The sequence below is a fragment of the Carya illinoinensis genome, chromosome 3 (genome assembly GCF_018687715.1).
Source record: "Carya illinoinensis cultivar Pawnee chromosome 3, C.illinoinensisPawnee_v1, whole genome shotgun sequence".
Taxonomy (NCBI): Eukaryota; Viridiplantae; Streptophyta; class Magnoliopsida; order Fagales; family Juglandaceae; genus Carya; species Carya illinoinensis.
The window spans coordinates 27889124-27911633 of NC_056754.1; the positions used below are offsets into that span (position 1 = coordinate 27889124).

The following is a 22510-nucleotide window of genomic DNA, read 5'->3' on the forward strand; positions in this document are numbered from 1 at the left end:
GGGGTGCCGGGGGGCGGATGGATTGCCCCCCCCCCCCACACCGTACCCCGCCCCCGCACACCGGGGGCGGGAGACAGGGAAGTTTTTCCCCATCCGCCCCATGCGGAGGCCGGGGGGGGGGGGGGGGTGGTCTACCCCACACCGTATGGTGCAGGTAGCACCCCTAGTGATTGCTAATTCATCCCCCTCTGAGGGGGGGGGGACATGAAGTGGGCTTTCCATGAATAATATTACTACTAGAATTGGTTATTGTACTCAGAGATTAGAAGTTTGGAATAAACTAAAGTTTGGCCTTGTTCACAAAAAGATCAAGCAGGCTCAAGACCAACTTCAGTAGGTCCAAACAAGTGATCCCCACTGTATTAGATTGGACATACACTAGGAGGCTCGAAATAACCTTCAATGTTGGTTAGAGAGGAAGGAAATCCTATGGAAGCAAAGATCAAAGGCATTGTGGTTAAATGAGGGAAACCAAAATACCAGATTCTTCCATCATAAGGCTTCCCAAAGGAGGAATAAGAATCGGATTAAAGGCTTAGAGGATGAAGAGGGAGTTTGGCAGGTTGAAGATGGAAGAGATCAAGTGATCTTAAGCTATTTTCAGTTTCTATTCACTACTACACCTCGTACTAGTAGCATGGAGTTTCTTAATGATTTGACTAGAACAGCCACTAAGGAGATGAATCAGGAGTTGTTGAAGGATTTCAAGAGAGAAGAAGCGAAACCTGCCCCAGAACAAATGCATCCTATAGAGGCCCGTAGCCCTGATGGCATGGCTCCCATATTTTTGTTACCTTCAGGCCCAGCAAAGTGATACAATCCCTCAGACTCTTAACCATACTTTTATTACTTTGATCCCTAAGAAAAAGAAGCTAGAGAAAATCACTGAGTCTAAGCCTATTAACTTGTGTAATGTTGTGTATAAGCTGATCTCAAAGGTGTTTGCTAATAAAAACAAACTTATCCTTAATGATGTCATATCTAATTCCCAAATTTCATTTGTACCAAGATGACTCATTAGTGACAATGTTCTAGTTGCATATGAAATGATCCACTTTTTGAGGAACAGGAGACAAGGGAAAGATGGTTATATGTCCTTCAAGCTGGACATGAGCAAGGCTTATGATCATATTGAATGGGGATATTTGGATGTTGTAATGGACAATATGGGCTTTCAAACTAAATAGATTGACCCAATGATTATGTGCATTAAAACTGTGTCCTTAGTTTTAATCAATGGTGAGCCAAAGGGTCGTATAATCCCTTCACAAGGCATAAGGCAAGGGGACCCCTTATCACCATATCTTTTCCTACTGTGCACAAAAGACCTTATCACTTTTCTCCAACAAGATGACGCAACAAATAAACTGTCTGGAATTAAATTCTGTTTAGGGGCTCCTAGAAATTTTCACTTGTTGTTTGCTGATGACAACATTCTATTTTGCAAAGCCAATATTGAATAAAACAATCAAATCCAACAATTACTAGGCAGATATGAGGAGGCTTTAGGATAGAAGATAAATAGCAAGAAGATGCAATGATTTTCAGCAGGAATGTGGATTCTGTGAAGCAATAGGAGTTGATGTCTTTTTGGGATGTGCAGCAGTCTTGCAATATGAGAAATATTTAGGCTTGCCCTCATTGGTTGGTAGAGCCAAAACAAAAGCTGTTTCTAATATAAAGCATAAAGTGTGGACTAAGTTGTAAAGTTGTAAGGAGAAGATGTTATCTCAAAGTGGTAAAGATGAGCTAATCAAAGACATAGCTCTCTCTATCCCCATCTACTCTATGAGTTGTTTCAAACTCCCTGGAAGCTTGTATCATGAGCTGGAGTAAATGATGGCACATTTTTTGTGTGGCCAAAATAAAAAGGAACAAAAAATTTACTAGATAAGTTGGGCCAAGATGTGTGAACATAAGCAGGTTGGTGGAATGGGGTTTAAAGACCTAAGAACATTCAATGATACTCTCTTAGCTAAGCAATGATGAAAAATTATGCCAGAACATACTACCTTGTTATACCAGATGTTTAAAGCAAAATATTTCCCAAAGGTTCAGTTCTTGGAGTCAAAACTAGGTTACAATCCCTCTTTTGCATGGAAATGTATATATGAAGCCAAAAAGCATATGGCACTGAGATGTTGATGGAGAGTTGGCATAGGATAGTCTATTAACATCTGGAGGGACTATTGGATTCTTGGTCACCCCAAACTTGCTAAAAGTATGAGAGAAGTGGGGATTCACTTAATGTAATGCCACTGTTGACAGTCTAATTGATCCTCAGACCAAATGGTGGAATGTTGAGAAAGTGAGAACTTTGTTACCCACAGTAGCAGCAAAGGAGGTACTAAAACTGATACTAAGCCCTGGTAACTCAGAAAACAAGATCATTTGGGTGCATGAAAATGATGGGCAGTTCAGTGTGAGAAGTGCTTACAGATTGTTCAGAAAGTCAAAGAAAAACATAATGGAAGGTGAAAGCTCAAGGAATATGCCATTGTAGAAACTGTGGAAGAGCTTATGGGTTATGCAGCTGCCTACTAAGATCAAGATCTTTACTTGGAAAGCTTGTAAAGAGAGCTTACCTACCAAACATAGTCTGATGAAGAGACAGGTTTTGAATGAAGAGCTTTGTTAATTCTGTAGCATTGAGGTGAAGGATGTGCCTCATGCTCTTTGTTTTTGTCCTACCATCAAAACATGCTGAGAGAGACATCTACCTATGGTTATATCAGTAGATCTTCCTAAATAGTATGGAGACATTGCAGGCTACCTTAGTGGGTTGGGAGTTGGGACACATGGAAGACCTTGAGTTATTTTTCCTAATCTCTTGGAGCTATTGGTATAGGAGAAATTCATTGATCTTTAAGAATAAGTGTATGCAACCTGAGCAAGCCCTTGGACATACTCTGGCAGTGCAGAATGTATTTAAAGAGACAAAAGGGCATCCTTAAAATTGGTGAGACACCACTGCCGTTGGGCGCACGCCCCTCCAGGGGTGTTTAAACTAAATGTTGATGGTGCCACGTTTCAAAACCTACACAGTGTAGGTATTGGTGTTATTCTCAAAGATTGCAAGGGTGAAGTACTTATGTTAGCTACTAGGAGGGAACAAGAAGTCAATAATGCAGTGACAATTGAGATGTTTGCTATTCTCAGGGGTTTGCATCTGAGTATTCACTTGGAAATCCATCACATCATATTGGAAAGTGACTCACTGATTTTGGTACAGGAACTACAAGACTAAGAGCATTGGCATTGGTTTCATCAAAAGCCTAGCTAAAATGTAAAATATCATGAATTTTCTCAAAACACAACTGCATTGGATTAGCTAAAGACTTGTATGGTAAGTTTTGAGCTACAATAAATGTTAGTTTTCCTTCAAATTTGAAAAGCTACTGTTCACTCATCAATCGTGTATTTTATTCTAGTTTAATACACATCGGTCTTTCTTTTTTCGTTTCATTTTCTCCTTTTTCTCCCAGCGTGTTTTCTCTCCCCTTTTCTGTCCTTTTTGTTCTTCACAGTGCACCAAAAACTTCCTCTCTTCAATTCTTCACGCAGAAAGTTTCGCACAAACTTCTTCTCTGAAGGCACCCAGTGTGTACAACCACAAAATCAAGGTTGATAACAGAAAAATTAAAATTCCAAACATCGACAAAGATCAAATGGACATACGAACTTGGAATCAAATAGACCAACATAGCTCAGTTAATGGTGCTCATATGAGAGAGAGAGAGAGAGAGAGAGAGAGAGAGAGAGAGAGAGAGCAAAGGTGAAGCCCAAAAAGAAATCATATATGCTCCAATTTATATTTTTTGAGCAAATTTCTAGTTCATTTAATTTTCTTATTTTTATTGTTACAAAGAAGGGAAAGGCTTGGATCTTATTTTTATTGTTAGTATAAAGATAGTGTAATTGTAAAATATAAAAAATAAAAATTAAAAAAAAAAAAAATTAAAAAATTATTAAAAAAATAATATTATATTATTATTTTGATGAATTCAATGGCTAATTTACTGTGGGATTATAGATATGAAGGTTTTGGATTTATAAAAAATATATACTTATCATCAAATGTTAAAGATGACTTTGATGAAACCAATGTAGATGCTCTAAGCCTTCCATGTCTCTTGTTGGCTGTGTTATAAAAAATTCAAATGAGCTAATGGCATGCTTTCAAAGTCGTGAAATGAGACATAGGATTGGGCTCCAACTTCGACTGAATCGGAAGGCCCAACTCCAAACTCTAACTGTCGGAGTTCAAGTTGGGTTCAAACTCCAACTCCAATCGGAGTTGTTGGAGTCGAAGTCAGAGCTTTGAAACATCAATGCCATGCGTGCTCGCACAGAGAGAGAGAGAGAGAGAGAGAGAGAGAGAGAGAGAGAGAGAGAGAGAGAGAGAGAGAGAGAGAGAGAGGCTCTATTGGCCACTGTTGGCTACCATCTTCGAACAATGGTATACATGTATTCCTCAAGTGCATTTCTTCCTTAAGATGCTCCACAGAAACATGTAAAAGGAAATGAGACTAAGAAGTGAGAAGAGAGGAGAGACTTGATGGTTAAAAGTGAAAAGTGAAAAGTTGAGTCGTTGACAATATATGAAAAGTTAAAAGTTAAAAACTCAAAAGGACTAATATCAATGACTCAGTCCATCACTCCTCACGAAGTCCTAGAACAAAAATTTTAAAAAAATATAATATAAAAAAAATCAGAAAAATAAAAAATTGACACTGATTTGATTCATTTGAAAAATAGAACTCTATCAGACCATCTACTGTCTATGACTCTCGCTAGTCTCTACAGCACCCCATAAAAGAAAAATAGAAAAAATTCAAAAAAAGTAAAGGATGGTGAATTAAAATTTGATCCTAAACATAAACATTAAAAAGCAACAGAGACTCTGTGTCAGAGAGATAGAAGACGGGTAGATTGATAGTGATAGAATAGACATAGAGACAGACGTATTGAGATGAGTAAAAAAAAATACTCTAAAAGTAATATGAATTTCTCTTTTTTCAAAGAAGCAATAAAAAAGGCAACAAAATTTTATTTTTTTGTTCTTTTAAGTCAAAGTTTAGAGTTATTCCGAATTTCGAAAACTCCAACTCCGTCGGAGTTGAAACCTTATTGGAATTCGGCTTGAGTCGGAATTTCGGAATTTTTGTCCAGCCCTAGTGAGACATGTGGGAAGAACAAGTAATGCAACTCGATATAAGCTTGCAAGATTTGCTTGAAATTTTAATGATATTAGCTTGTGGTGGGGATCTTTCTCTGATGTAATTGCTCAAGTCCTTCGGATTAAGAAGTATTTGTAAGGCTAATGCCTTCAAATGAAGATGGTTTTCTATATAAAAATATATATATAAATAAATAAATTTGAAAAGAAGAAGAAGAAGAAGATGTGAGAGAGCTTTGGTTAATGTCAGCACCTCGATCGTACAAGCTGCACTTCAACTGCTCTCAAACGCTAGTACGTGCAAGTGAAGTGAACTTATTTTTATAAAGATATTTTTTATTTAAAACATAATTATATAAAATATTATAAAAAATAGTTTTTCTTTGTAAAATTAAAAAGAATAGCTCGGTGTATGAGATAAATATATATATTAAAAAGTTGTTACGACAATGAAAACTAATACTCAGTTTGGATAATCAGTTGAAATGATTTGTAAATAATAGTGTGATATTTGAGTTAAGATAAAATGCGTTAATATAGTTTGAGTTAAAACATTTTATGAAGTTTTGAGAAAAACAGAAAAAAATTAAGTACAAATATTATAAAATTAAAATATTGTTAAAATATAATTTTTGTGTTAGAATTTGAAAAAATTGAATTATTTTTTATATTTTGTTAAGAAGTTTGAGAAAGTTGAAATGATTAGATGAATGTGTGATGTTTATCCTATGTAATTATTTGAATTAATTAGATAATTAAATTTGAAGAGGACAGAATGTGTGATGTTGATATTGTGCAAGATTCTTTCTTAACTCCAACTGCTGAACCATCAATGCCAGTGGCGCAAGCTACATACAAGTCTGGCTGTAACAACTGTAACCCATGCTGATTTCAATAGCATTCATTTGTAATACAGGCATTCTCCCACCCAACTACTATGATACTATCATTAATTGGATGATCTCCCCGTTGATGCAAGATGCATTCCATCTGCTCCAGAGCTTCTGCAAATATGCAATTGTCAAAATTCCTCTTGGCACAAATATTACCTATTAAAGTTGGCCTTAACTTAACCCTTTAGGGATTGCCTCAAGTGAATGGGACTTGGTTTCGATGGTATGCTTCCTCGATGTTTAAGATTCAAATCTTCTTGGGTACATACAATTTCTAGAAGCTATCGGATTGATAGAATTTTTCTTTAAATTATTCGAGGTTAGCCAAGACTTTGTACTCAGATCTCTTGTGCCAATAATATATATATATATATATATATAATTCAACCCAAGCTTCTCTTGTTGTGGGAAGTATACATATTAAGGATGTGTTCCGCACCACTGCCGACGAACTCAATCAACCTGCAACACAAGAAACATAAGAGTTCGGTGGGTAGACAACACCTTCGATGCCTAAATCAGTGTTGAAAATTGTGAAGTATGGATTCAGTAGGGTCATAGAGAATTACCTCAAATCATTAGTTAGTGCCAGATATATATATATATGTGTGTCTGTGTGCGCGCGCGCTTACTTGACTGATAAGGATTGTATAACTGCATGATATGCTCCTATGATCTTGGGTAGTACTGTTCACCGACCTGCTAACAAGCTATTCCAACCTAGCCCGATTTAGACCACTTTCGCTCACCCGTTACCCGACCCGACAGTATTTTCAGAATAGTGTTCCAACCCTTTTTTTTTTTTTTATAGTTATAATATAAATATAAGTATATGTAAATATTTATATTATACCAGCAATGTGTTAGGAAGAAAATCAAATAGAGAATTTTTGAGCAACTTCTCGTCTTGTACTTAATAAGATGATGCCAAAAACTGTTGATTGACTTCAATGACTTTGGCTACATTTTCTAGAAGAAAAAGAAATCCATTGGATATAGTAATTGTAAATTAGTAGCAACTTGATTTTTTCTAATCATTCCTACAACCAACTTCCCTGCCAATGCTTTCTAAACCAACGTTTTAAAAAATAAATACAAAAAATAAACCAATAATGTTCATGTATACTATTCATTTAATAAACCAATAATGTTGTATAAATGTACTTTTAGTAATCACACTAAACAAAAAATCCATAGGTCCTGTTTAATTTTTAAAATACACAAACAGCTTTTGTATCCATAGGTCCTACTCCCAAAGAATTGTGTATTCTTCAAAAAATCTTCGATCGACCTCATTCAAAATATTCTTCAAAGTTATCTCTACAAGAAATAAAAAATAATGTTAAAAATATATTTAATTGAAAGGACTATAAGAAAATATTATTCAAATATGAATCTTACCGGTTTCTAACTTATAGCTTTCATCATCTTCTATTACATCTTCTATTACATTATCTTCCAAAGAATTGTGTATTCTTCAAAGAATCTTCAATCGACCTCATTCAAAATATTCTTCAAAGTTATCTCTACAGGAAATAAAAAATAATGTTAAACATATAATTAATTGAAATGACTATAAGAAAATATTCTTCAAATATGAAAAACATTTAGGTAAATTTTTAAACCTGGACCTTAGATGTTAATTCCCAGAAAAGAATTTGAAGGAATCCTGGACCTTAGATGTTAGATTTACAAGAAAGCCTCAACCTTCAACATCATTCAGATGAAATTGGATCTGTCCCAATAACATCAATTAGCTTCCAGGTAATTAATTATAGGCAGGGTTATACATAGATGAGAAGCCTTTGGAAGCCAAAGCAGAGTATGCTTCTGGTTTAGAGAAATCAATTCCCCAACCAATTCCTTTCCATGATACTAATAAATGAGAAAGAAAATACACGTTCTACTCTCTAATTATGGCACAAAAAGCTAAAGCTAAAAGCAAGAAAACAGTCAACTTGTCCTGTTGTGTCATCACTTACATTAACTAACTTTTTATTACATCGTAATTAGGTTTTCAAAGACATTTCCTCAAACAGGGGATATACTAAATGGAGAAACTCATAATTTCATAAATTAGAGAGAGAGAGAGAGAGAGAGAGAGAGAGAGAGAGAGAGAGAGAGAACAAATTCCCTTTTTCTGAGTAAGATAAAAAAATTATATTAATATTGCTATGGGTTGTCAATGCAGATTGCAAAAGCTATAAAAAGATAGAATCCATGTTAACAGACTACACTATAGCAGATATTTACGACTACATGGAGAAGGTAATTGAAATATTAATATTGGCTTCCCTTTCATCATATTATATAAGTAATTAGATATTCATTACTCCAGCTTCGATCTATTTTTATTTTTCTAAAGAAAAATTCGAAAGTTGATATTGGACAATGACACCTAATCATATTAGCTAGGATAAGTGTAGGATGAAGCTGCAATATTAAATCAAAGAAGGTTGAAACAGGGATTAGGAAGATTGGCCTCTATAATGTTCTCAGCTATTTCCAAACCCTTTTCTCTTCATCCAAACATTGGCATGACCTTATTTGAGGCTTTTACCATCCATCTTGTTTTCTATGGGCCAAAACATAGCGTTTGGGTTTGGAATTGTGCATCTGTATGTGACTTTGAATGTTTTTTACCCCCTAGATATAAAAATAAAAAAATCATAAGCTTTATTGAGTTCTCAGTGAGCAATAACCAAGACGTTCCAGATACATACAAATGGAGACACGAACTGAACCAAGTTCTACTTACGAAGTTAAGACAGAAACAAGTGGGGTAAAAACTGCATGAACAAATCTAACCGGCATTTAATCAAATAGCTGCCCTGCATTTCTAAAAACCCACCTACCCATGAAACCCAGATCCCATCTTGACCCAAGAGAGCCTAAGAGAGTCTAAACGGGTATGCAGTAATTTACTTGGCATGTTTAACATAACCCAAGAAGCAAGAAGCAACAAAAAATATTATACAAGCTCATCTTCAAAACTTTTCAGCTCCAAACACCAACGTTTGCGAACCCAAAAGCCCAAATCTCCCAAACCCGAGAGAGAGAGAGAGAGAGAGAGAGAGAGAGAGAGATACCTATAGATGATTCCGAAAATCTAGTGGAGACTTGAGAATGATGAGGGAGAGTTTTTGAGCAACAGAGCAAGGTCGGCGACGGAAAGAATCACTGCGAGCTGCACTGCACGGTGCACATTTGTGTGTAGGAAATGGGTTTCGGGTATTATCCGATTAAAATGGAAACGGTTACTGTATAACCCGTTTCCAATTCTACAGGTCAACGTGTCGGTATTTCGGGTCGGGTCTAAAAAGGGGGCAGTAATCTTGGGTGTGATGAATATCCAGTTTCGATTAGGCAATAATCTTATAAGAATAAATTGTTATCGGCGAATATCTCTTATACCTATCCTTATTAGGAAGATTAGAAAGTTTCTTTACAGTTATTGAAAAAATCTAATTACAAGCATAATTATGCATTAATATATCTATTAATTTATTGTGATTAGTCAAAAAGTAAATTTTATTAAAAAAATGTTAATTTAAATTTTAAGTATAAAAAAATCAATATTAATATATAAATTAGTACGCAACTTTACTTGTAAAATTCATGATTATTTCTTTAATAGAACTCAAATATCCTGGCAAAATCTTGTTAGGGCTGCAGGGCATGGCCTTCCTTACTTCTCGTTCAATGGGTTTATGGTATTCGGCTCATGGGCTTTTGTGAGGCCAATCGGGCCAACCCGATTGGGAAAATATTTCTCTCTCCAATACCCATCGCCTAGTTACCGTTACCTCTCTCAATCCTACCAACATATAGTGTATTTAAGCCGCCCTGAATTCCTTCATAATGAATAAAAAGACCATCTATGGCTCAAGAAAAAAAAAAAAAAAAATAGTTAATCGACTCGTGGGTGAAACAGTCTATAAAAATGAAGGACTAGGTTAGATTAGTGGTATGAAAAGTTATTGGTTTCCCTAGTCGTTCTAAAAGGGGCGAGCATTCCATGAATCAGTTAAATAAACAAAGAACAATCCCGTTGATATGAGTATTTAGGAGCTCACTTTACAATGAAGTCTCGTTTATTTTCAAATGAGCGTGCTTACATCCTTCGACACATTGGTTGAACCTCTTCCTCACTCATGCGAATGAGGTTTGTTTTAACCTTATGGATATGCCAATCTTGCCAACGGTTTAAAGCTTCTTTATTTTAGCCAAAGGCAACGATGCATTCGCAGCTCAAGGTTTCATAACCATTTAAAAGGACATACCATGCATGGATCATTTCATCTCCAGGTTGCACTTTAACCAAGCGGGCAGCCTGAGATCAAACTTGATCTTATAAAACTGAAGTTTCCACAGTAGTTCAAATCCATTAAACTATGTATTGCTTTCTATCTCTAGTCCTGCCTTCATGACCTAAAACCTACAAAGTAGTAAAGTACTCCAAATCCGATCCCAATCAAATAGACAGGGTAGGGCAGGGCGGGGCAGGGAATGCATATGCCTACGAGCTTCCATGATCAAGGTTCAAAGAAAAGTTACTTTTAGTTGAAAAGCACCGATATAAGGCCCCATGACCAGGATACAGAGTGGTGTAATGTTAAGAAACAACTGCATTGTGCATAGATCTTGTCATCTTGAGACTATAATGGGCCATTGGCACGTTCTCTCAGCAAGAACACCTGAATTGGATGAAAGCATTGCAAGAGGCGGGTAAAATTACAATCCAGAGAGAATGTGAATTTTTTTGGTAAAAAATAATTTTGAAAAGCAACAAGAAAGGTTTTTAGGATTGCAGCAGTTCCTTTTACCTGTTAAAAAAAAAAAAAAACAAAGGTTTTCAGGGATGCTATATAAAGTGTGCCAAAACAGTAACAGGAACAAAGCATGCTTAAATATTACCCAAAAAAAGGTATGAAACTGAGAGGCATACATATGTTACCCTGCCTATGAACATAAAAGAAAAAATATACAAACATATGAACTCTCAACATTCTTTACAAATGTGCATGCACCATCAGAGAAATCCTCCAGCGAACTGTACTGACTTCAGGAAGGGAACTTTTTTTAAAGGTTAAAAAGGTAATTTAACAATCTTAATATGAGGTTCATGAATGTGTACTCATGTCAAGGTGAGAAAAACAAATATTTTCACCTTCTAATTTTGCTTTTGTTGCAGTGAATAAATTTGACAATTCCAGGACTATTGGAGTTAACAATTCAGTAGCATGAACAGACAGACTATGCAGAACACAAAGAAGTCCTTTGCTTCACCAGTAACTCCTTTAATTTCTTTATGAAATGAGGTTTAGAGCACATGTAATCCTGGAATGATTCCCTCAATTTCTGCAACTTCTTGTCATCACTGCCAGGACTCATGTTGAGCAGCTGGGTAAAAAAATTCTTCCAGAGTTCAACCGCCCAATATCTGAAGCCAATTGAACACCAAGTATGAAAGTGAAGTTAAAGATGGGAGCGAGAATAATTTCTGTCATCCATTACTTCAAGAGAAATAAATTATTGACATGCTTTTCCAACAAACTAAAGGACAGAGCTCATTAATATCAACAGAATTCTAGGACTATGCGAAGTGAGAGATTACCGTTTAAGAGATGATTTGGGTAAATAAATGTAGCCACCACCAGATGATTTTTTCTTTTCGATCTCCATATAAGAATTATGCAGCATCATATGGACTATAACACAAAGGCCATACGTGTCTACCTGGAGGAACGTGAAACAGATGTTCTAATACGTCAAATCAATAATGCTAGCAGCTGCATTTGAGATAACATATGACTTGAGACTAGCCTGAAATGTCCATGGCTTATTCTCCTGCATTTCAACACAACGAAAGCCAGAAGTCCTGCAATCTCCCTTAAATTCTGCATTTTCAGGAAAGAGGCGTTTGTCTATCCCCCTCCCCCAGTCAACAAGGCAAAGGCCCTGGAAGATAAAATTCTGAATCATTATAAAAAAACTTAGCCAAAGAGTCTTTGATTCAAACAGAAGTAACCTGATCATGCCAAGGACCACTGCGCTCACGTAACCCATCTTCCGTAAGATTGCCCCTGCCAAAAAGTGAGATAATTAAGTTCTGAAGGACACTCTCTGCAACTCCGGATTGTATAAAGCCATTAGTATGCCAGTAATGCAAAAATGAGCGTTTGGAAAGAACATTCACACCATATAGGACGTAAAAATGCAAAGACAAAGGATTTCAAAATAGTGTATGGCACAAAACAGAGGAAATGATCATTTCTCCTCTCCCAATATTCATCATATAGTGGATCAATACAATTGATCTAGCATTTATTACAATGCCTATTACTCTCCAGTCGTGTTAGAGCATATAAAAATCATATAAACTTAACTCGGAACAAATAAACTCCCAGACTATTTCTAGGTTTGACAGACGATGATATTACACCAATAGCACCTATATATATGATGGGCTGTTGACCAACACCTACAGAACCAGCTAAAAACAACATGAGGCGATTGAGACTTTGACAAAACCAGCCAAATAAGAACAAGTTGAAACTCTGAAAGAACCGGCCAGCTACCATAATCTGACCAAAATTTGGACTAAACGGGACAAAAACAACTATACGGACCCAAAAAAGGCTGTGAACCCAAACACAAATTGGGTAAACTTGTTTAGACGGATTCAGGTTGGCGAAATCTGTCAAAACCTGGCTCGATTAAGACCCAAAACTCAGCTATGGATAAATGAAACTTCCATAACACAACTGGAATATAATCATTTTGTAGCCAAACAGCAGTCAACCCTTGGATAACTTGAACCAAGATAACACAAACCCAGGATCCCTAATCTTGTATTGAAATAGAGGTCATCTTCCCACAACCGAGGGTTTCTGTAACCCTTATACACCAACGACAAACACCAGAATGAAGACAATTCATTGAGGCCACAAAACTGTGACAACACCAAAACCACATTGGAAAGACTACTCTAATGACAACGCAAACAGTCACATCAAGAGACTAACCAAAAGTTGGGAAACCAACCAAAACAAGCATAATCATTGATGGTAGCCACCTCTGAAACCATTGAGGAACAACAAAAAATGCCATAGAAATTATCTGCTGCAACAAAATCCACCAATAACCACCACCAAAACAAGTCTGCCACCACAGATCATCACAACCACCAATGCCTTTGAATCAGTAAATATCACAGGGTAAACCGCTACCAAAGCAGCCATGATTCAGGTCTGCTGGCCACTACCCAAACTGGAGGCACATGAACATCACATATACCTTCTTTTTTACAATATACCATCACATACACCTGCAAGGATGATGACTATCAACAAAATTAACAGAGAACGGCCACCAAAACGAACCTGCCACCAAAGATAACAAATGACAACAACCACAAACCACCAATGCCTTTGAATCAATATGTGTATCAGGTAAACCATTAGCAAAGCAGCTGTGATTCATGTATACTGGGAACTTCCCAAACATGAGGCGCACCAACATTGCATACGCCTTTTTTTTTTATAATATAACATCCCATACACCTACAAGTATGATGACAACTACCATCCAATCAACATGGAAATGAATGGTACCATCCATCTTCAACTACTGCCATCAGACCTTATCCCATAATACAACTTATAAAAAAAAAAACCTTATCCCATAATACTGTAAATGTTTCAGAGTCGGTAGAAGTAAACAAGAGAAGGAAAGGAGAAATAAATTGCAAATGAAGGCACGAAAAAAGGAGAAAAAAACTATCACTAAGCCCTAAAAATTTTCTAAACCCTGGGCTCTAAAAAACAGGGTTTGCCACATACAAAAACAGTAAGAGGAAAAGAAAATTTTCTCTTCCTATATAGAGTGGAAATAATCAAGACAGTTGACCTAGCAGCTAATACATGATTATAACCCTAATTCTAAAATTCTTTCCTTAACAAAAGAGATTACTACTGGTAAATCAGTCACTTCTAGAAGGATTAGGCTTTAAGAACACAAACCACCACTTTTGAGATGACGTATAACTTGCCTATAACATGGCTCCTTCAGAATGTAGTAAATGAGTAAAAAAAGTGAATGATAACTTTGTCTAGCTATTAACTAAGATTTTAAAAATAAGTGTCTAACAATCTGGCCATGCATTAATTTCAAACTAGTATGATAAGAAGAAAACGTCGCCTTTTTTATAGGTGAACTTTTTCCTACAAAATAAGAACGGAAGCAGCCATAGTCATAATATGTACAAATTTACCAGGAAAAATAATCCAAAAGAAAAGGCAAAAATGAGTTGGAAGATGAAAATATAAACTCAACATTGCGAATTAACAATAAACATTGAGCCAAAAGCTTTGGTCATCAAAATGTACGAATTGCATATCTGTTTCGCCAAAGTTCATTAGAAGAGGTAACACGGTCACAACAATAATGGAAGAGTCTGTTACCTAGCATAACGAATAAGCAAATTATCTGGCTTAAAATCACCATGAATGATGCCAGCACCATGCAAAGTTTCAAGCATGTAGAGCATCTCTACTGTATAATAAATACATAACTCCTCTTCCATAAACTTTCCAGTGACTACATAGGAGTTTATGGCATCCTGCAGAAGGTTTTCATCAGAGTCTGCATAATGTAGAAGACTAAACCTAATAATACACGAGATACAAAATTAATTAAACCAACCTGCAGAGTCCCATGGGCCCGATAGTCACAGACAAGTATGCTGCAGTCAGAGTAGAGATGCATTCTCTGAGCAAAACCAAAGCTGGATCTCTGATAAAAGACAAGAATAAGTAAATAAATAAAAACCAGAAACCACCAATAAACATTGGACACCAGAAAATGTCGTACTTCATTGTCTAAGATGCGCTCATCTAGTTGACGATACATGTAGAACTCCCAAGGGAAAGCAGGCTTTTGTATCTGTCAGAAATTTCAAAGACCATGTTACAATCCAACAAGGCAACTCCTCCACTTCCGGTGGGAGAATACTAAAAAAGCACATACCTTAAGTGCGACAACTTCATCTGGATTACTGTTGACATATGCTTTATATACTTGGGCAAAACCACCTTGGCCAGCACAACCTTTGATCTGGTACTTCTTTCCACCTACAATCCAGAGTAATAGAATTTGACCTCCTAGAGTCTCAGTATCTAACTTTTACCTTTTATATAAAACCCAAAATTCGCTGCATGGTAAATACACTCAGACAAGTAAGAACAATTAATCTCCCGCACCATTTGCCTTAGCTCAAGTGTAATGGTGAGAAGGTGTATTTGGGGAAATTCTTACAATAAAATATTAAACTGAGAAAATTTGAGAAAGAAAAACAACTGAATACTTCAGTGCAGTATACAGTAACAAGAAAAGATTTGTATTGGAAAAAACCTCAAGGGTTCCCTTGCATTTCTTGTAAAAAGCTATAACTTAAATATTAAGTAAGAAAATCAAGTATTACACTAGAAATTTGATATTGGTAGGGGTGAGAATCGGCTGGTCCAGACCGGCCATTTTTGGACCGGACCGGTCCGGCCCATTTTTAGGAGGACCGAAGTCATTCGGTCCGGTCCCTGTCCAGGGGTTTTCCACCCCGGACTGGACTGAATGAAAAAAATAAAAAAATATAATTTATATAAATAATTTTATAAATTAATTATATAATTTTTTACTTATACTAATATTTATGATTATATACTAATACTAATAGTCTAATATGGTATTAAAAAAATAATACTAATAGTCTAATATTATAATATACTATAGTTAAACTTATTCTAATATAGACTATATAGTTATATTAAATACTATAAGTAATACTAATACTAATATATAGCTAAATCACTATAAGTATAACTATATAGCTATATATATTTAGTATGAATGTATTATTATATTCTTTAATGTATAACTATAATATATAGTACTACTATATATATTAATATATTAACATATTATAAGAGTTATAGTATAAATTATAATATAGAAATTATAATATACTAAATCACTATAACAATATAACTAATACTAATATATAGCTATACAATTAGTCTACTATTACTACTATTATATAGTTATACTTTTCAGTATAATTAGTATTAATATATAGTTATATAGTTGTACTAATACTATTAGTCTATTATATAGTCTAAAACTCTTAAGTCTAATATAGGATATTTGGTTATAACTAATACTAATATTATTAATACTAATAATGTAGAAAATAGTTATACTAACTAATTGATTCAATATAACTAATACTACTGATATAATATAGCTATACTAAATTACTAATAGTTTAATACAAATTACTGATAGTTATACTAACTGATTGATTCAACATAACTAATATTACTAATACTAGTATAAGTTTATAACTATATATATTACTAATAGTTATAGACTATCAGTATAGTCTATAAATTCTTATAGACTATACTAATAGTAAATTATAATACTAATACTATAAGTAATACTATACTAATTTATACCATAACTCTTATAATATGTTAATATATTAATATATACTAGTACCATATATTATAGTTAATAGTTATATATTAAATAGTATAATAATACATTGATACTAAATATATATAGTTATAAACTTATAATGGATTCGTAATATATAGACTTTGCTAATAGTCTATAACTAATCATAAATTCATAATAACTAAATCATTATAAGTCTATAACTATATATATTTAGTATCAATGTATTATTATACTATTTAATGTATAACTATTAACTATAATATATAGTACTAGTATATATTAATATATTAACATATTATAAGAGTTATGGTATAAATTATAATATATCATATATTTATAAATTTATAATGTATTAGTATAGTTAACTTAATATGTAATATGTTAGTATTAAATCACTATAACTATATAGAGTATTAGTAATATAGTATGTAATATAACTACATAGAGTATTAGTAATAAGAGTATTACTATTATTTAATATAGTATGACATAGAGTATTAATAAATGTGTGGTGTTTGAAGAGATATAGTAATACTAGTATATTACATATAGTATTACTATTATTACATATAGTTATTAGTTATAGTATTAGTACTAGTGTATTATTAGTTATAGCAAATAAATTAATAACTATTACTAATTTATTATATACTAATAGTATTAGGATATTATTAATATATATTAATATATATAATAGTATACTATATATATTAAATATATCACAATATAATTACATAAGTATTAAATAAAATGTCTTAGGATTTTTAAAAAGAAAAGTCAACTGTGGACCGAATGGACCGACCGGACCGGACCGGACCGAATGGGACCGGACCGTCCCAACCCTTAGGGAGTTCGGTCCGGTCCAGGGTGGGAAAACCCTGGACCGAATAGGTCCGGTCCGGTCCGGTCCGTAAAACCTCCCCGGACCGGACCAGACCGGACCGAACTCACCCCTAGATATTGGTGTGAAGCATCAAGTCTGAAGGTTAATTTGGCCAAATCCAAATTACTCCCTGTTGGGGCTGTTGAGTTTTATTGATTGTAGGGTGTCTTCCTTGCCATTGGGATAGCTTGGTCTCCCATTGGATGCTTCCTTAAAGACAAGCTATCTGGGATGGTATAATTGATACAATAAAACTTCAGTTAGCTGGATGGAAGTGAATTTATCTATCCAAGGGTGGTAGGCTAACCTTGATTAAAAGTACTTCAAGTCTTTATCACACTTACCCACTTACCACTTATTTTATGTCACCTTTTCCTCTACTAGTGTTGCTAATCAGTCAGAGAAGCTACAAACAGCTTTACTGTGGTGCGGTGGGGTGGTTTGGGGGAGAAATCAAAGTTTTCATCCGGTTCTTGGTCCAATTTCTAATCTGCTTTTATCTGTAGGAGGTTTGGGCATTCAGAAGCTGATTCTTATCAACCATGCCTCACAGGATATATGGCTATGGTGCTATGAAAATGTGTGTGTGTGTGTGTGTGTGTGTGTGTGTGTGAGAGAGAGAGAGAGAGAGAGAGAGAGAGAGAGAGAGAGAGAGAGAGCTTATGGTAGTTGGTGGTTGCTACTCAATATGTGCTTCTTGGGTGGGGTAGTGTTCTAATAAGTTGAACAGTCCTTATGGAGTTGGCCTTTTGAAGGATATAAGAAACATGTGGAAAGACGTTTTCAGCTTTATTACCTTTGAAATCATAGATAGTCTAGAATTTACTTTTGGCATGACGTCTTGTGTGGAGACCAGTCCCTCAAGGAATATTTTCCAGAGCTATTTAGCATTGCATGTTCTAAAGAAGCCTCCGTAGTGGATAATTTACATCTCTCTAATGGTTCTCAACAGTGGGATGTATCTTTCACCAAGGTGGCCCAAGACTGAGAGGTGGATCTCTTTATTTCTTGCAAGATCAGGAGAGGTGGAGAAGACAAGGGCAGGTAGAACCCTTCTAAGCATGGTCTCCAAGGCTAAATCCTTTCATAATGTGATACATCAGGATGCTAAAACTTCCTTTACTTAAAAGAGCATGGAGGACACATTGCTTTAGTAATGTGTGCATGGGCTCAATTTGACCTGGCCAAGGATGTGATTATGGGGCAGCCTCAAGGTTTTACATGTTCCCCCTTATAATACGGGGAAATGCCTTAAATTTTTGTAATAAAATATATCTATTTGTTATTTTACTTGTGAAAAAAAAAGCATGGCGAACACAGGTTCCACAGAAGGTGGCTTTTTTTGTGTGGACAGTTGCCTTAGAAAAGACTCTCACGTTAAACAATCTATGGAAAGGCATATATTGGTGATTGATTGGTGTCATAGGTGCTGAAGAAGTGCAGAATTTGTCAACCATCATCTGCTTCGTTATGATGTGACAACTGCTTTGTTAAAAAAAAAAATGATTTGTACAAGCCTAAGGTTTGCAAGCCTCATGCAAGCTTTTTTGGAAAAAAGTGGGACTCACTAAAAAAAACTCATTTTTCTATGATGGCATCCATTTTTTTTCTAAGGGCATGCAAGGGGCTTGCACACCCAAGGCTTGTATCTAGCATTACTCTTTATAAAATTATACTTCCAGTGGACCAATATATTTGGAGTGGTTCAGCTTATGCCTAGAAGTGTGGTGGATTCTTTTGCGTGTTGGAGAGAATAGTTTGGTTGCATCATTGTGAAGTTTAATGGAATTTGATCCCTATTTGCCTAATTTGATATCTATGAAAAAACTCAATGGTTGGTGATTTGATAAGTGTGAAAAAATAGTGGATGAGCTTACAGTTTTTTCATTAAAACCATATGTCTCTGCTTATTCACTCATATTTTTTATGCGAATCTTCAATATCAGGATTTAGTTCTTTCTTTTTCTCTTCTAATGCGTAGGTGTGTCTATTTATAATCTTCATGTGATTGGATGTCACCACTTTTGTGATGGAGTAAAATTACATTTACTTTAAAAACAGTAAGAAAGCAAGAATTGCTAGAATGCCTCTTTTTAGTTCCTTTACAGGCATGTAACAGCAAGAGGGGAGGAAAGGGAGGCAAGATCTCCTCTTTCTTCCATTTTAGTCTATGTTAGTGTAACTAAAAAGGCCAGTTCTTTCAAGAATTTTCGATCTGGTTTAGAAGTGTACGTGCACTTCTATATGTCTAGATCAAGATACTCAATATAAAAATTTTAGGTACCAAAAATATTTCTAAAGAAAAAAAGGATGCTAAAAATTGTGTGTCTATTTTGTATCTAATTTTGTGTTGGAATGTTAAACAAATGTTATAGAAATTAGCAGTTAACCTTTGTTAGATACAAGGATTATAACATAGCAGCAGCAGAGGGTTTTCACTGTCATTTTTTTCTGTATTCTACTTATCAAAAAAAAAAAAAAAAAAGCAGCAGCAGAAGGTTTTCACTGTTTATAATGTGATGCTGTTGGTCAGAAGTCAGAACATCGAAATTTACACTTACAAATATTATCAAAAAGAAAAAAAAAAAAAAAAAAAAAAAAAAAAAAAAAAAAAGCCTTGTGTAAAACTAAAGACTCATTGGCATTTAGATAGTTTCATGTAAACCTCACCAAAAAAAAAACGAATCTAGTATGAAGAATTACCTATGTCAATAATCTTATTCCTTGATGAATTCTGCAAAGAAGATAGGGCCACTTTGCCTGAGTAAGCTTTTTGGCTTGAATGGTATCCCTGAAAAGTGCATCAAAGAGAAATTATAAAGCCAACTATTGAGGAGACTAATAGATGCAATTATGCAAAAGGAAGTGACTGTATTGTCCTACATCATATTTCATAATCTGAGGACCCAGCTTCTTCAATAGGTCTTTCATGGTGGAGGCGGACCATGGATTAATATGACTTGTCTCGAACTCAACGAATCCACAATCATCATTCTGTAAAATGGAAAAGGAAAAAAAAAAAAATGGATGAAGCTTCTCACAGCGTATGACATGAACTTCAGCTAACCCCCCCACCCACACAACACAAAAAAAACACACTCCCACCCTTTCCTTAAAATAAATGTGTAAGAACTTCACCATTTAGCCATGCGTAATACCTTCTGAAGTGAACAAGCATTCACTAATCCAGACATTCTATCGAGAAATAGGGCATGTGCCTTCTTCAACAACTCGACCGGTTTGGCATTTCTGGTCGCAGAGCAACATGGCAAGTGTTAGGACACAAGTTGACACGCTCAAACAACTCCAATCTAGGAAAGAAACACAGACGCACAGAGAAAAAAAGAGAGAGACCTTAGAAATCCAGACTGATAAACCATATGAGCGTCATGCAACTTCCCTTTTGATTCAAGAAAGGACGCATACCATACATAAAGCAAAGAATGGCCCAGACATATCTCACTCTCAGTCATTTCTCTAAAAACGCTCTCAAAATCTTCACTAACGTCCATCTACAGAGACCAAAACCACCAAATTAAATCCATCAAAAGATCAAAGGCATACCAAGAATGAAAACAAAATTCATGCAGTTGGAATCGAGGAACGAAAACGACCGATGAATAGGAAGTTACATAGAGGAACCAAATCCGGAGAAATCTAACGTCGTTTTGGTACTGGTCATCATCCTTGAATGTTACGATGCAATCGTAGAGAAGCTTCCTGAGATCTAACCCGGAATCGTTCCCCAAGCGCGTTTCTGCTTTGAGAGCTTTCTTGATCGACCTGGATCCACAAAAATCAGCGACAAATTCATCACAATGAAAGCCAACGAGATTGTGTGCAAGTGCCAGAGAAGAAGGAGAGGGAGAGGACCAGAGACAGGGCAAGAGGGGGTCAGAAGCAGAGTTTGTATCTTCGAAGACCACAGTCATGGCTTCTGTGTCCGTGTGTAGTGTGAGAAGTGAGACCGAGAAGATGATGTTGTAATTGTTGTTCCCTCTTTATCTCCAAAGGCGAAGAGAAGAAGCGGGCGAATGCTTGAACTTTTGAATTCATCATTTAAAAGAACGGCAATAAAAATATTAAAAATAAAACAAAATAATAAGAATAATTGATTACAACTTTCCTATTCGTGTCGTTTGTTCCCGTAATCATTCTAAGATGTTATCTTATTTAATTATTATAATTTTTTTAAATTTTTATATAAAATAAAATAAATAATTTAATTTTTTTAAATTTTAAAATAAAAATAATATTAAGAAAATATATTTAAATAATATTTTATTTAATTCTTAACTTTTATCTTAATGTATTTCATCTTATTGAAACAAACAAAAAGCCTTACATCACATACATTTATATAATCAATATATAATTTATTATTTTTAGTCATATATGTTAATGTTTAAATATGTGTATTTAAATAAAAAGATAAAAATAACAAATCACATGTTGGTTAGATGTGAGTTTTTCACTATCAAATGTAAGACTTTTTTTTTTTAATGTTAATTATTTTTATTAATTTTATATTGTCAATGGGAATTTTTAGGAAATGTGTAGTGTAAATTGAATAAAAAATGATAGTTTGGTATGTAAATTGAGGATTTTGAGATTTCACGGCATAAATTTAAAAATATAAAGGTTATAGTTTAGGGTGCAAATAGTTGATTTTATTAATTTGTGATGTAGTTAAGAAAAGGTGATAGTTTGGTAATGTAAAATTTTGGAAAAAGCTACAATAATGAAATGAAACTGTTTTTGTATTCAAACGGAGCTTTATTCTTCTCATTGTGTTATAGGCTTAATTTTCACAAATTATTTTAATTTCATCTAATTATTATAATTTTTTTAAATTCTCAAATAAAATATAAAAAATAATTTAATTTTATAAAATTTTAAAATAAAAATTATATTCTAATAATATTTTATTTAATTTTTATCCCGTTTCATCTATATAAACAAACGAGCCATAGTTTTGTTTTTAATTCACATTTTTAATAACATATTATTAATATAAAATCATACTATTTATTAGAT

General features: G+C 34.5%; 1 protein-coding gene and 1 long non-coding RNA gene across 6 annotated transcripts; both read right to left on the reverse strand.

Annotated features, from left to right (window-relative positions):
• Positions 1-7174: 7174 nt before the first annotated feature.
• Positions 7175-9432, reverse strand: LOC122304016. 2 transcript variants are annotated; one of them, XR_006240891.1, is made up of 4 exons: positions 9162-9432; positions 7704-7807; positions 7474-7598; positions 7175-7392 (listed from the first exon to the last, which is right to left on the reverse strand). It is a non-coding gene; the product is annotated as an uncharacterized LOC122304016 (long non-coding RNA). The 2 variants fall into 2 exon arrangements; XR_006240892.1 differs by lacking the exon at positions 7704-7807 and having other exon boundaries at positions 9162-9424.
• Positions 9433-10613: 1181 nt separating this feature from the next.
• On the reverse strand, positions 10614-21509 carry LOC122304017 (mitotic checkpoint serine/threonine-protein kinase BUB1). Of its 4 annotated transcripts, none has more exons than XR_006240894.1 (15): positions 21347-21509; positions 21106-21256; positions 20828-20985; positions 20632-20722; positions 20357-20467; positions 20177-20264; positions 15103-15206; positions 14947-15018; positions 14779-14868; positions 14538-14695; positions 12104-12158; positions 11899-12048; positions 11690-11811; positions 11243-11515; positions 10614-10769 (listed from the first exon to the last, which is right to left on the reverse strand). XR_006240894.1 is itself a non-coding variant. In XM_043116032.1 (14 exons), the coding sequence occupies exons 1-14, from the start codon at positions 21403-21405 to the stop codon at positions 11329-11331; spliced, it is 1596 nt and encodes a 531-aa protein (XP_042971966.1). In that variant the 5' UTR covers positions 21406-21509; the 3' UTR covers positions 11038-11328. The 4 variants fall into 4 exon arrangements, 2 of the variants coding, with proteins under 2 accessions (XP_042971966.1, XP_042971968.1); XR_006240893.1 differs by having other exon boundaries at positions 10755-10898; XM_043116032.1 differs by lacking the exon at positions 10614-10769 and having other exon boundaries at positions 11038-11515.
• Positions 21510-22510: the final 1001 nt, after the last annotated feature.